This window comes from Lates calcarifer, linkage group LG20, assembly GCF_001640805.2.
Source record: "Lates calcarifer isolate ASB-BC8 linkage group LG20, TLL_Latcal_v3, whole genome shotgun sequence".
NCBI classification, from domain to species: domain Eukaryota; kingdom Metazoa; phylum Chordata; class Actinopteri; family Centropomidae; genus Lates; species Lates calcarifer.
In genome coordinates, this window is record NC_066852.1 from 14,732,783 (window position 1) to 14,747,591 (window position 14,809).

A 14,809-nucleotide genomic window follows, 5' to 3' on the forward strand; every position below is an offset into this window, starting at 1 on the left:
CCCTTAAACAGCCCTTCAAAGTTGTGAGGACGGGCCAGAAAGTCCTCACAATGTCAGAATGTCCTCACAGCAATAGTTTCAAATCAAAATTTGACCACACAACCATAGAAAAACAGACATACTACATACACATACATAGATACATAGTATGGCTGAATATTTTTTTCATAAGATTTTTCTGTTAAATGTACAACAAAGTTAAGTCCACCTACAGTTTTCCTCCATCTTTTTTCACTCTGTTTCCCTCTCACCTTTCTTCTCCCTGGCAATGCAGCCTCTGGTCTCTCATTCTATGCCCAGTGAAAGGTTGGATATCGACAGAGAGTAGAGGAGAGGAATGTATCCTTTGCTATTTGTCTGGTGCTGCAGCTGCCCGCCATCCATTAGAGACCATTAGTGCAGACAGTCCTGAATGTGTTTATGGAGGATGGCATTGTTGTCAACATCAAAGGCTAGTGATTTTGTATTCCACAATAACTATGTACTGAATGTACAACAATGTTTTTTGCTCATTTAGCCTTCGTCTGCATTTCTCCGCAAATATAGGAGAGACAGAGAGCAAAGCTACACTTGTCAGCATCAAAGTTTGATTTGTTTCTGCAAGGATGGTCAATACACTTCTGTCTGTTTTGCTTTTTGTTTCTTTACAGTTTGTGTGTGTGTTAAGACAGAGAGATAGAGGAAGATAGATGTATTATATACATTTGATTCCCTGCAGCAGAACTAACACAGAGTACTTTGACAATTTTATGATTTTGCCCAAACAGAAGCAGTTTGATATTTAGAGACCCAGTATAGGCGGGAAGATTTTTGATCTAATTACAGGTACTGGTGACCATTGACTCAGAGGAGCCGTCCGTGCTGAGGTTCCCTTGAACACAGCCATGACCCATCAGATTACAGAGCGTAAAACGGCCATAACACCAAAGCCACAGCATTCTCTCTGCCCAAACAGTACATTCAGAGAGGGACTGTACAGAGAGGGAACACGTCAGCCATCTCTTTCTTTAAAAAAAAAAAAAAAAAAAAAATCTCTAGAGGATGGGAAGAAAGGCACAACGTTGAGAGGGAAAACTGAGACAGAGAGAAGCTGCACAGAGAGAAGGTCAAAGATGTCTTGTTACTTTTAAATTAGAAGTGACATTTTTATTCTGAGGGAAGACTTTCAGTCAGCTGGTGAAACGGTCTTATTGAAACTGACGGTGAATGATACAATGACACGTTTTGTATGATGTTAACATTCAGTCAGAAAATTTGACTCATTAATGACTAACAGGTTAATAAAAACAAAGCATGTACAGTAATTTTCCTTTAATTTCTTTCTTTGTTGTTTGAGTCTGAGTCACCATCCACTACATACCAACTCTGTGTGATATCAGGTTATCAACTTATGCATGTGCATGAGTGCGGGTCCAAAGTAGTAACGTTTTATTTTATCGGTTCATAATTTTCTAAAAATTTCCAAAATGTCTCTCAGAAAGAAAAATATGTAATTTGGTACTAATTATAGACCAAATACAGAGACTGCTCAACTGGTGCATGTACAATTAATGAATCCAATTAATTGCTAAAATAACCAAGGGAGTCTGAGTCTGTGCAAAGCAGGTGGACTCAACATACAAGAATGTCAATTTTACATTTTACTTTTTCTACTTTTTAAAGGAAAATTCTCATTTCCCCACAGTTCATTCAAGGAAACAGCCTATAAGATTATTAGAAGATCATAGACTGGTGAAAAATAGTGTTAACATCAAAGTTTTCTCAGGTAAACATAAGGTAGGATGCATCACAAAAAAGCTGAAGTCTGACTCCTTTAACAGCATCTGATGTCATGTTTGAGATGCTGTTTCATCTCACTGCTCACTTGATTAATCATTGAGATTATTACAAAAGAAAATCTATTTTAATGTGTGGTCTTCACTTTAAAATACACTTGATGAACACTGATAAAAACTGCATCATGAATCTGTATCCGTGGCAGTAAAACTAAACCATGACAGGACATAAATATGGTACACTGACATATCCATGGCACCTGCCTGCTGAAAATCAGTTGACTATACAGAGCAGTGGATTTCCTGTTTCCTTTCTGTTTGTTCAGACACACATTGTATCTATATTCCAAAACAAACAAACAAACACACAAAACAAACAAACAAGGATACTGGTGCATTTGCATGCTTCATCCCATTTGCTGCATTTGATTTGAAAAGCCTGCTGTGGGCCACTCTCTGCACTATGATTGTTTTGCTGATTATTGCTGGTGTGCTGCTGCTGTGCGCCCTGGTTGCTGTCAGAACCTCAGCTGAACCTCAGGCACAGCAGCAGCACCATCTTCTCCCAAGATGCTTTCCACTTCATTCTGTCTTTTTCTCAACATCCATGTTTGATCATGATTTTCATCCTGGTTCCTTGAACATACACGTTCAGTATATCTTGTGAGCACAAGGTTTTTTTTCGACATCTTGTGCATACACCACAAGCATGGTCGCAGAAACGTAATACAACAATCTTTTTTCCTCCCACTTCAAAACAGTCACTCATGACGCAGTCAGACTGATCACAATTACCCAAGAAGAACTAAAGAGCTATGATTTATCTTCTTTTTTAAAAAATGTGTTTCAGACTGAGGGAACACAACTATGAGTGTGAACGAGAATTAAAAATCCAAAAAGCCTTTTCCCGCTCAACATGAGGAAACCTCGGTCTGTTCTTGCACACAGCTGACAGTTCTGTGATTCATCAGTATGTTACCGGGGCCTCAATAAAGACGACACAGCAGCACACCACCTACATACTCTGGGTTTATATGCAATTCATACTGTTTACAACAGGAATACAGCACATGCTCAGATATCTTATTTGGCTGCATATCTAGCCATCGCTACTCTCCTCCATCATTAAAAGCAGCAGGTGAGCAAACATGGTGTTTGTGGGCATGTGCATATGTATGTGTGTGTATGAAAGGCCATTATTGTAAAGGTAGACAGAGTGCATGCAGAAGCAAATTGTCGTGAATCTAAACTCTCTCACTTTAAGAATATTGTATTTGCACATTCGCTTTTGTCTGTTTATTTCCCTCTCCTCTTCTCCCTCCTGCCCCTTTCCTCTTCCATCCCCTTCCAGTACCCTCCCCTCCCTTCCCCGTCCCTTCATCTATCCAGGGACAGTGTGTATTAGTATAGAACCTTGGCAGGTGTTTGCTCATTCAAGTGACACAGCTTTATAATGAGAAAAGTGCAAATTTCAGAATATACATTCAGCTGCCTGTGTCTGGATGTGACTGTTCTCTTTTCCTTGTCAACAACCCATCTGGGGACTTGAGTTTGTCTGTGTGTGTGTGTGTGTGTGTGTGTGAGAGAGAGAGAGAGAGAGAGAGAGAGAGAGAGAGAGAGAGAGAGAGAGAGAGAGAGAGAGAGAGAGAGAGAAAGAGAGAGAGAGTGTAAGGGATGATGGGGGGGTGGGGGCAAACAGAATGCAATGTTTATTGAATAGCTTGATGTATATTCTGTATCTCAGCCGTTCTTCAACCTCCATTACCTGCTATACCTTTCCGAGGCACACACTGGATTTTTAAAATGTAAAATGTGCCACACTCCATACAATAATTGGCTTGTGGAGATTCTTCCTGTGACAGAAATGATTTTCTTTCATCGGTTACTACCTGTCACACCAAGTTCAGTGGGACATCTCCACCAGCCCTACTTCATTAAATCTTTTGTGAGAAGCAGGTCAGTGAGGAGACAGCTCTTGCCTGTAAACCCTACTGTATTTTGCAGAGGGATACATCTCCCACCTAAAACCAGAGAGCTTAAGAACAGGTACCTTTGGTCTATAAGGTAGTTCATATTTTTCTTGGGTACCTGCTACAGCTATCCTTCCAAATTAATCTGGAAAAGCTTTTCAAAGACAGTGTTTACAGGGCTAAATCTTCATGGTGATAATTAGGTCTGGGCAATAAAACGATAACTATCGCAATATAATTTGTCCTCGATAGAGACATAATAAATGGTTGATAAATGTTCATTATGAATAATTTCCATATTTAGATAGCAAGCACAAAAATGAATCATGAACTTTTAATTTGGTCGCAGGTGTGGAGGTGTGCATTGCGCAGTTAGGTTTTAGATTAGGCTAGATTTTATCATTACAATTGTTTTGAATGTTCTGCCTCAGAGTTGTGAAATCTTCTGCTGTTTGGCAAAGTGTTTGTCATGTTCTGACCATAAAGGATAATATAAATCCACAAATATCATCATTTCAACTTTCCCTCAGGAATAAAGTTAAAACTGAGAGAAATAATATGACATTCATTGTGATGACTGTCTGTATCGATAGATGAATATGTCAGTAGTGATAACATTTTTTGCCATGTTGCCCTACCCTTGTGATAATGCAAAAAATTTCTCACAAACAATCCTTCATTTCTAGTTCTAGTATAAATTATGGTTTCTTTTTCCAACTCTGTGCTCAAGAACTTTCTCCCGGAAGAGAAAGAGAATGAGTCTGCCACTAAGTGTGAGCTAATTATTCCCATTGCCTAAGGTATTTTTCTCTGCACCTCACAAATGATAAGTGGCTCCACTAATAAAGGCAGTAATAACTGGATCTATTGCTTCATTTGACAGTGTAGTCTCTCACTCGCCCTAACCTGCTTTAAAGCCGAAGAAACGAAGCTGACACAATTTCTCTGATTCGCAGGCAGCAGACACAATCAATGACAGCTATACAGATCTCTGCTTTTAATTATTGTACTTGTCTGCACCTCTAAATACTATGCAAACACAAGTGAGGAGGAAAAAAGCTTTTTTAATCAAAAGCTGAATATTATAAAACACATGCAAAGACAGGGAGGTGACAAAGAAAGAAGACGGCGGATGTTCAAGGTCAAAGAAAAAGTTTGCTTGTGTCTTTCAGAGGTGATAACTGTGTCTGAAAGCTCTCATAAAATGCCTCCTTAATTCCTCTCCTTTATCCCACCAAGGCCTACATTCCATCTCCCTTTTCCTCTTTTTCTTTCTCTCATGTTTTATGGTCCTTGTCTTGGAGAGAGGGGACTTGTTAGGGATCTTTGGAGATTTACAGTCAAGTTTTTTTCTATCAGAGAGAACACCGTACCAATCTTCAGGCTGATATGAAAGGATGTTTCATAGAGGCACTCTTCCAGGAAATAAAAAAAAAAAAAAGACAGCTGTCTCAAAAGTTTAACTTTCCTGCTAAGATTAAGTTTTGAGAGAAACTTCTGCTATCTGTTTAATAAAAAGTCTGTCAGGCATTTCTTATTTTGTTATTTACTTTGGAAAACTTTTAAAAGCCTATCCCCTAAATTGCTCAGGCACAGATACTCTGAATGCATCAAAGCTTTCATGGTTGCATACTGGGGAGGTGCAATGCTTGACATTCCACAGGCACACACGTATATGTGCACTTACAAGCCTACACACACAAACACACACACACTCACACACTCGCACAACCACAAACAGCTAGCAAATTGATTCAGACAGCTGAATATTTGACATCTGAGGACCCGAACAGTTTCATATTCAGCAGCTCTGAGGTCTAAAAACGAGCAGTTGGCCCTTAGCTGTTCACCCATAACACTAATCTTAATGTTTAAACAGATTCAATCAATCTGCAGATGGCACAGTGTAGGCAGAGATGTCCACCACAGGTGCAGCATGGAACTTTGGTACGGTCCTCGAAATTTACTGGCACCACTGAATTTTAGGTGGAGAATTTAGAAATAAATGCAAATTAACCAATTTTGTATGATCAGAATATTTAATAAAGTGTCAAAAAAACAAAAACAAACAAACTTTCATATAGTGAAATAACAAATATTTGACACAATTACTGGTGCTTTTTTGATGGATTTAAATTAGTTCTTCATACAAAATTTAAAAAAAGAAAACAAGTAAGACTCACTTGTGCTTAATTTCCAGTGTTCACATGACCTGAATTAACTAGTGAATGATGGTTTTATTGCCTAAAAAGAGGCTGATTATTCCCAGTATCTTTTTCACAATAGTAAGGACAAGAGAGTTGTTTGACAGCATCAGAAAAGCTATAACTAAAAAAAAAAAAAACATTGCAAAGGGTACAAGAAGTCCCTGTTTCAACTATATGCAATGTTATGAAGAGGTTTCACAGTCATAAAACTGTCAAGACACTCCCAGGACGTGTCCGACATGCACATGCTTGGCCAGTTTTGTTTTCCTGACATCAGAAAGTGAGTCAAGAACAAAATGGCCTGCACGCTAATGTCAGACTACGAATTACTAAATATGAAAATACAGACAGCATGTCAATACCTGTGCCTGCTGCATCAGTCGCTTTTTGGACAAAGCTATAATATTTTCAGGGCTGCTAAATTTGTGCTGGAGGCCAAAACTGTATGATGCTTATAAGGACAGGTAAACCATGATCCTGCCATGCTCCGGAAGGCAGATAATTAAAGAGAAGAGGAATGGATCAGGGGAGTGCTGTGGATTGAAAATGAAAATACAAATGTGGGTGTTGGAAAAGAAATGGGATAAAAAAGGGTTAGCAAATTACAGTAAGTGTGTTGAATAACGGATTTAAATGTCATGCCTTAGCCAGTGCTCACACATGATGAGTCCACTAAATAGGCCAGCAAATTTAGCCTGGAAAGTAATTATACATAGGTTCTTTCTAGTATGGGAATAAGGAATAAATTGTAATTATGCCTCACTGCAAAATTTCTTCATCCAGGAAATAAAGCTATTATCAAGTCTTGAATTACATGAAACCAAAAGAGCAATTTGTAAAGAGATATTAGCCTCTTTTGAATCTTATAAAAGAGAGAATCCCTCTTGCCCAGTGCTCATCTCTCTCTCTTTCGCTGTCGAAGCACAGTTAAAGTCCCTCAGTGGTAAGTGATGGAAAGGACAAAATTGGCTACTTTCAGGACAATGACTTATTTGAAATTCAAACAACTCTTCACACAGCCATCGCAGCACCTTTGAGAGGACGGGAGACAAGAGGACTCGCTTTTCATCCAACTAAACGTCTTGGAGGTGAGCCTCAGCCTTGACATTAAACAACAACAGCCACAAAAACCGGCACCGCTCAGAGGACTGTAATGGAGTCAGTTGCTGCATTTGTCTTTGTAAGCAATATGTTTATGCTAATGCTCTGTGGCGGACTTTAATAGAGGATGTGACACTCATTGTGATACGACACATGCGCACAGACAATCTGTTGAATTAGACAGCAAACATTATTTCAACCTTCTCAAGGTCCAGTTGATTCGCCTGAATAGTCTATCATCAAAATGTTTTATTCTCCATCTATTATCTTGCCACTTATTCCAAGAGATATGATCAAACAATTGGTGCCTACTTTGTCCAAATTTCTGTTTTACAAATAAAAGTTAAACAGGAAAATGAAGAAAAACTCACTGAGTTCATGAATACTGTAATTATAAAATACTGTAATTATAAAGAGTCAGCCAATAAGAGTCAGGACAGAAGTTGAATTTTGTAAAAATAGCATCTTGTATGTTCGCAAAAAAAAAAAACAGCTATTTTTCAGCTAACTGTGACAAAGAAAAGTATGCAAAAAGTTGGCAAGTTGGGGTTGTATTTTTGAGAAACTGTGTGCTTGCCCTAATCCCCATCTTCTTCTTCCCAACAGGCAGCAAGGAAAATTAATCTGAAACCTACTGCGCTCAAAGGTGTTTGCAGCTGAGACATCTTTCCTTTCTCACACTGCCACTGGCACTTTGGAAACACTCACCATCTCAGTGCTCCCATCAGCATGTGCATCTGAATTTGCCACATTCAGCAAGACAGCTCCCAAAACACACACCACACACGCACATGCATGGTCTCACACACACACACACACACACACACACACACACACACGCACACACGCAGCCGACCCAAAACAGCAACGCAATTCTGGGGACTTAGTGGTGTCCCTTTGCCTTTCTGATAATAAGAGAGTCCTTGGCTCCTTTTTCATTTCCAATCTCAGAACTCTGCACTGGAAATGCCATGAAACAGACCCCCAAGCCTGACCCCTGGTGTGATATGGAATAACCTGCAGAGAACATCAGCTGTTGAATTTGATGTTCATTGCAGCTTTTTACTGCTGCTCTTTCCGAAAAAAAGGTGGATAAGTGAAAATGTGAATGGTTGGAAATTGAAATGCTTTGCACACACATGCATTTATTTACTGTATGCAAAAATACACACACAAACAAAGACACGCACACACACACTAGTACGAGTACTGTGTGTGAACACACAAATGGACAAGGCAGCCCAGTGGGCAGAGGGATAATGGAGGAAGACTGTGTAAATCCCATATGTGCTTAATCCAGACACTTACAAGAGAGTGTGATTCATACTCTATTACACTCGCCTAATACAGCTGAGAGACGCACAGGGCACAATCATTTCAGCAGGCATGAACCAACAAAATAACACCCATGAATCCTATTTATGGGGACTTCACTGAAGAAGGTGTGAAAGGTCAGGAATAAACCCTTTGTACTCATTAGTCATTAAAACATTGGTGGCTTTGTGCCACACCCACAATATCCATGTGTGTGTGTGTGTGTGTGTGTGTGTGCGCGTGCATGCATCAATGTGTCTGTGAATGTGTGTGCAAAGATAACAAGGGTTTGCATCCGTTTAATGGAAGGATTCTCTCTGCAGGACCATGCAGGTCTCCAGTATATAAAGTGTTTATTATACAGAGCTTGGAGTCTTTTCTGCAGATTGCAGTATTCTCAGGCTATTTTCTCACAGGTAGTAGAGTGTGTGATTGATGAGGCTTAAAATCCTTTCTACCAAAACTCTCTCTTCTTTCAGTTTTTATGATATACTGTGTATCAACAGTTTAATAAAGACAATATTTTAGCTTAATTTGTGTCCCATTTTTAAATATCACAAAACATACCTAAATCCACATGCTTGAGCTATTAGCTTGAGTAAACATAGTTAAACTAGCAGACTTATTTTGATAGTGAAATCCTTCCCATTGGGCACCTTTATAGTACTCTACTGGATAATCTCAATTTTACTTATTTCATTTTGATATGGAACCTTTTGCAATACTTAAAAAAATCACCACCAAAAGCCTAACTAAGTGCAAAGGGTTGGATTTGTTCTTTTATTAGAAATTTAATTTACACTATGCTGCATGCACTGGAGGCAGTGTGAGCTAAGTACTACTACAGGACTGCAGTGAAGGGCACTTGCACAGCAGTGTGCATGGTTGACTTTGAGAGTGTGTGGGTTGTCTCTGATGTTCTAACTTGATTTGAACAACAATTTTAAACTTCTGAGTATGCCTCTTTTTGGTTCAGATAGAAAAAGAGAAAAAATAAAATAAAATAACATTTTCCTTTCCATGGGTTGCAGTCAACCTGCTCCAAGGTTTACACTGATCATGTTTGTGCTTGAGATGCCAGGAAATATAAATCAATGACAAGCAATCATCAAAGCTACTGTTGCTATACAATAGCCTGGTCCTTATACCATTATTGATCTCGAAATGCAATGGAGCTACAACCCTGTCCCTACTTTCCAACTATCCAATTATACACAATAAACAATTCTGACACTTAAGTAAAATGGACTGCGCACAAACAAACAAACAAACAAACAAACAAAAAACAAACAAACAGAGACAATAAAGTCCAAATCGCTCATGGCAGGTGATATCTACACTGTTTATCCTGTTTTAAACAAAGCCTGTTTATCTGTGAGAGAGTATGTGTGTGTAAGGTTGAGAGATAAAGTAAGAAATAATAATAGCCACATACTATTCATCCCCAGAGGAAAGGTTTTTAAGACTTTATAAAAAAAAAAAAAACAGGCTTTGGCATGTCTGTGTCTGTTTCTCTGTACTGTGAGTGCACTTGCTGTGAAAACAGAGCAGGACAGGAAAAGACAGACACATGAAATGTGGGACAGATGCTATGACACAACAAAGACAGCAGCTTATTCAAGAGAGTTTTTTTTTTTCTCCAGGTTGATCTCCAACCTAAAATAAATAAATAAAATAAAATGCTGTTTTTTTTGTGCATTTCTCAACTGCCACAAAGTGAAACACAGGGAATACTTTGTAAGACTGCATCTGTTGCCGTGGCTGCTGATGTGTGTCAATCACAAACTCACCTTTCTTGTCCCCGAAAAAGAGGGTCTGCTGTGCCGGGTTTGACCACTGGAGGGAGGTGTTGTCATTATACTCCACGCGGCAGGTCAGGTTCGCCGTCCCACCCTCTGTCACCGTCACATTCTGAACCAGAGGGTACTGACCGCTGATGCCTGCGATGACGACACATAAGAGGAGATGAGGATGCATACGGAGAAGGAGGGAGAGAAAGATACAGAGCTAGACAGAGTGAGGCAGATGGTGCATTTTTATTGCTTGATTTGTAAAGGTTGCTTTGTTAATTTAATTCCTTAAATAAATTTAAATCCAGTATAACACTGATCACATAGTAAAACCATGAAGGTGGACTTTATCCAGTTGGTTCATAAAGAGACACATAAAATAAACACAATAAATTTCTGTCACTGGAGGTGTAAATCAACTCCTCACACTGCAGGACATAGAGAGGAAATCTGGTATTTGTCTTTGAAAAAAGCTTAACACTCTAATTACATAGCAAATGTTCATGCAGGACAGCCAGTCACTACTGTGTGCTAAATTGAACCCAAACGTGGAAGATACAGGGGGCATTTAGCCTGTGGTATCAACCCTGAAACCTCAGCTATACAGGGAAGTCCAATTAAAAACCGTTCTCCATGGACACGTGTGCATGTGTGGATGTTGGTGTGTGTGCAGTTGGAACGAGAGAAACACGAGAGACAAACAGCGTTACATACGGTAATTCTGTGTGACCTCTGAGCTGAACGGAGCTGGTTTTCAGGACCACGGAAAGGTCACTTTCGCAACTGGTTAGTCAATAGCTGCCTGCCAGTTTTCAGAACTTTGGACAGCTCATACAGCTCTGGGTGTATTTGTGTGTGTGAGAGTGAGTGAGTGTGTGTGAGTGGGGGAGGAAGGCTGATGGAGCAAGTAAGCAAGTAAATAATAATAACCATAAATCTATTTCTGTCCTCATCCCCAGAGGACAGGTTTTAAAGACTGTGTGAATAAAGGCTTAGGTAAGAAAGATTATTCATCCCCAGCTAACTCCCGTCTTAAACCACCATCCCCCCAGGAAAGGATCATAAAAACTGAAGAAAAAAAAAAGAAAAGAAAGAAATAGGAAACACTCAGAAATTGGGAATTTTTCAACACTACAACTTCCATTTCTGTGCAATTCACACACTGTTTCAGCTCTGGTAATGTATCAGATCACATCCAGCACTGTAATAATCAGCAGTTAATGATTGCGCAGGAAAGATAAATAAACCCTCAAACACTCTCTTGTCTGTGGGGTTAGTGGGGGTGAGGCAAACCCCATCACAGACAGCCCCGTGGTGAAGGACGTGTTGAGAGGAGAGAAGATGAGGTGAAGGAGGGAAGGAGAGGTAGAGAGAGGTAAGTCAAGGAGCACAGGTCATTTCCAGTGTTGATTAAGGCCTCCCGAGGTTAATCATGCGTGCAGGGAGATAGAGAAGGAAGAGGAGGGAAACGGAGGAAAAATGGATCTGCGCTATGGGAGGCTAGGAATATGTTTTATTCATGAAAGTTTTGCATGAGGCATGATCTGCCAGCGATTTACCATTCTCCCGTGTCTGCCCTCGCTCTCTTTATTACTTCCTCTCTTTAAATCACTTACTTTTTCTCATTTCTCTCACTCACGCAGTTGGGCGACATACAGCCCAGTGTGATACATTTTATTTCCTTTGTGCTGGCCACAAAGGCAAGTTAATGGTTTACCACCATGCTGAACAGTAGCTATGAGAATTTTTGAGCGAGGTCCTGCTCAATGTGACATGGCATATAATTTTAGTTCATTACTCTAGTGGATGTGTCACTGCAAAATGTCACAGAAAAATGGAGACACTCAGGAGATATGCTCGCTTGTTGATTTGTCAACTCTTCACTCATCCCCGAAAGTATAATCTGCTAGTTGGTTCCTGTGATGATCTTTTTTTGACAAACAAGGAAAGTGATGTAATGGTTATAGCAAAGTGCTACACACACCTCTAGGAAAAATGGCTGCTTCCAAAATATGTTTTCTCTATCCAGACTTTCACTGAAGACTATGAAACAGGAGCACAACACCTGACAATAGCAAATGAATTCTACTGCAAGGAAGAGGTATGTGGAAATATACGTAGCACGTGCTACATTGTAGACATGCTGTGACCAATATTTCTTACATTTCTGCACATAAGGACCAAAGGAAAACATCTGAAGTATCAAAGTTTGCCTTTTCTTTCCCTTGTCTCCTCTCCTCTCCTCTCCTCTCCTGTCCGCTACTAGTGCCTACACAACGTAACAATAGTCCGGGGATCCCTAACTCTGCCTAAGCCCTGCGTCACTGTCTGGTGCTACACGTCCAGTGGGACTGAAAGGGCCAAAGGGGCTTCAATGATGGTTATATTAGAACAGTGCATTGCTCTGTGCGCCTAATTGGCCAGTGGAGTAGGTTCTTCCATTCTCCCTTCTGGCCACCCAGACCTGATTTAAATGTATCTCCTGAGGGAAGGAGGCAGCTGTTCTCTCCTGATTTCCATGTCTAAATTTAGGTCCTTCCCTCACTCCAACTCCACTCTTTCTCCTACTTTCAGTTTCTTGCTCTATCTTTTCCAGTTCACATCCATTCCACTCAATTCCCCCCTCTCTCTGTTCCTCTCTCTCCCTCTGTCACGTTCCCTCCTCTAGTTGATCCCTGAAGGGTGGCATTTCTACTTTCTCTCATTTTCATATTCTCTCTCTGTCTCCCCAGTCTTTCAAATTTATCTTGATCCTTAACTCTTTTCTTGTGCTCAGTTGTGCTCCATCTCTCAGAGAGAGGGGGTCAGTTTAATTGCCCTCGACTTTGACTGACACACCAGGGGCAAGTAAGCCAGGTCAACAATGTCCTCATCTGTATGACATTAGCGAGTAATGACATAATGAAATTAGCCTTGCTATGTTTAGCTTGAATTGGATAATATATATATGTCACCATAAATGGCATATGCTATAAAGCAAAGCAAGATTTGATTCATTTGGGATAGTGACTATTGCAATGTGGGTTACAGCTGCCTCTAAACAAATAGCAAGTCATTATTTCCCCTAGAGATGCGAAACCAGATCTCAATCTCACGCTTTACCCTCCACACAGCTGTCTCCTTAGATGAGCTGAATCTTAAGTTTGAATGGGACCACTCGGTATCCTCCCTCCCCCAGTATAAGCACTGGCTACTAATCAAGACTGGGTGCAAAGCTTCCCCACAATCATTTGGACTTGTGCCTCCCAGTGCACAAAGCACTGCATCCAGTATTTCTCAAAAGACCAAACTATTACTTATCCCCAAAGTATATGCCGACGCGGCCAGTAGAGATATTCACATGACACAAAGGCACATTCAGACACACAGTACATGTTGCCAAAGCAAACTACTGGACAAATAATACTGATAAGAGTATCCTGAATGCTTCCTGTCTGCTCTCTGACATGACCTTTCAAGCAAGAGCAGCTGAGTCTACTAACCTTTCTTATTTAGGCATTCAAGAAGCAGAGAAAAAGAGAGAGATGCGGGCAGACAGACGGACAGCCTGGAGCTACTGACCTTTATACCAGGACTAAAGCTCAACTGAGCTGTAGAGCTATGAATTATGGCTAGGAATACAGGATTACAAAATGGATAGAGGCAGTCCACAGTTTTTGATTAGCTGAGTCACCTTTTAAGCCAGCTGAACACAACTGATAAATGCAGACTTGGGGATCACATTGCTGCAAATTCACATTTAATGGATAATTCCAGTTTGTTATAGCTCAAGCCCTTTTTTTTTGCAATGTTCACTGCAATTTCTATCAGTTATGAAAATAGTAATTTCTGATATCTGGCAACATGGTGATGTTGCAACAGAGCAAAAGGAGCACTCAGACAGTCTGGCAGGTTGTTAACAAGCCAACAATATAACAAGATTATGTATCACATTATCTGGAGATAAAACTTACAGTTAGCACACCCATAATAATAATCTGTCATTACAGAGAAAAGCTGCGTGCATGTACAGCATATGTATTTAAGTACAAAGTTGAGCCTGAAAGTCGGTTTAAAAAGCGTGATGGGTGTCTGTCCACATTCACGTGTCCTCCACACAGGTTTTGCTAAACTCATGGTTTGTTTAAAACCTCTCACATTATCTAGCTCATGTTTCTTTCCCCATGTGACTCCTTTTTTAAGTGATGGGAGTTCTGTTGCTAAAATGACTTTTAAACTAATAACTTGACTTGAGTTCTAATGGGATTGTGCAATGTCATTATTACTGTTAGGAATGATGAAAAAACAAAGAAAAAATTAATAATTTAGCAAAAAATACAGCCCAACTTGTAATACACAAGAATTACATTATTATTATTTTTTAAAATCTAACTTTATGAAAATTATTTATACCTAAACAAATTATTATAATATAATAATTATTAATGTTACTTAGTTTTAATTAAAGGTTAAAAAACATTCTGAAAACATGTAGTTGTTTTGATGATAGTAATTATGTGTTAAAAATGAGCATTTCAAATTACATATAGGCAAAACAGCACAGCACAGCACAGCACCGGTTTAGACACTCACTGACACTCAAATGTGTGACCACAAGTGGTTTAGTGTTCAAAAAGCATCCCTCTCAGGAGATCATGAATGAGATGCACAAG

The 14,809-nt window shown here is 39.7% G+C and overlaps 1 protein-coding gene across 3 annotated transcripts in view; it reads right to left on the reverse strand.

The window, feature by feature from the left end:
• The window catches only part of cadm2a (cell adhesion molecule 2a), a 195,206-nt gene that overhangs the window by 41,719 nt on the left and 138,678 nt on the right, over window positions 1-14,809 (reverse strand). For all 3 annotated transcript variants that reach the window (XM_018691985.2, XM_018691986.2, XM_018691984.2), the window contains one exon: window positions 10,158-10,307. In XM_018691985.2, coding sequence (XP_018547501.1) covers window positions 10,158-10,307 — 150 coding nt within the window. The remainder of the gene's footprint in view (window positions 1-10,157; window positions 10,308-14,809) is intronic.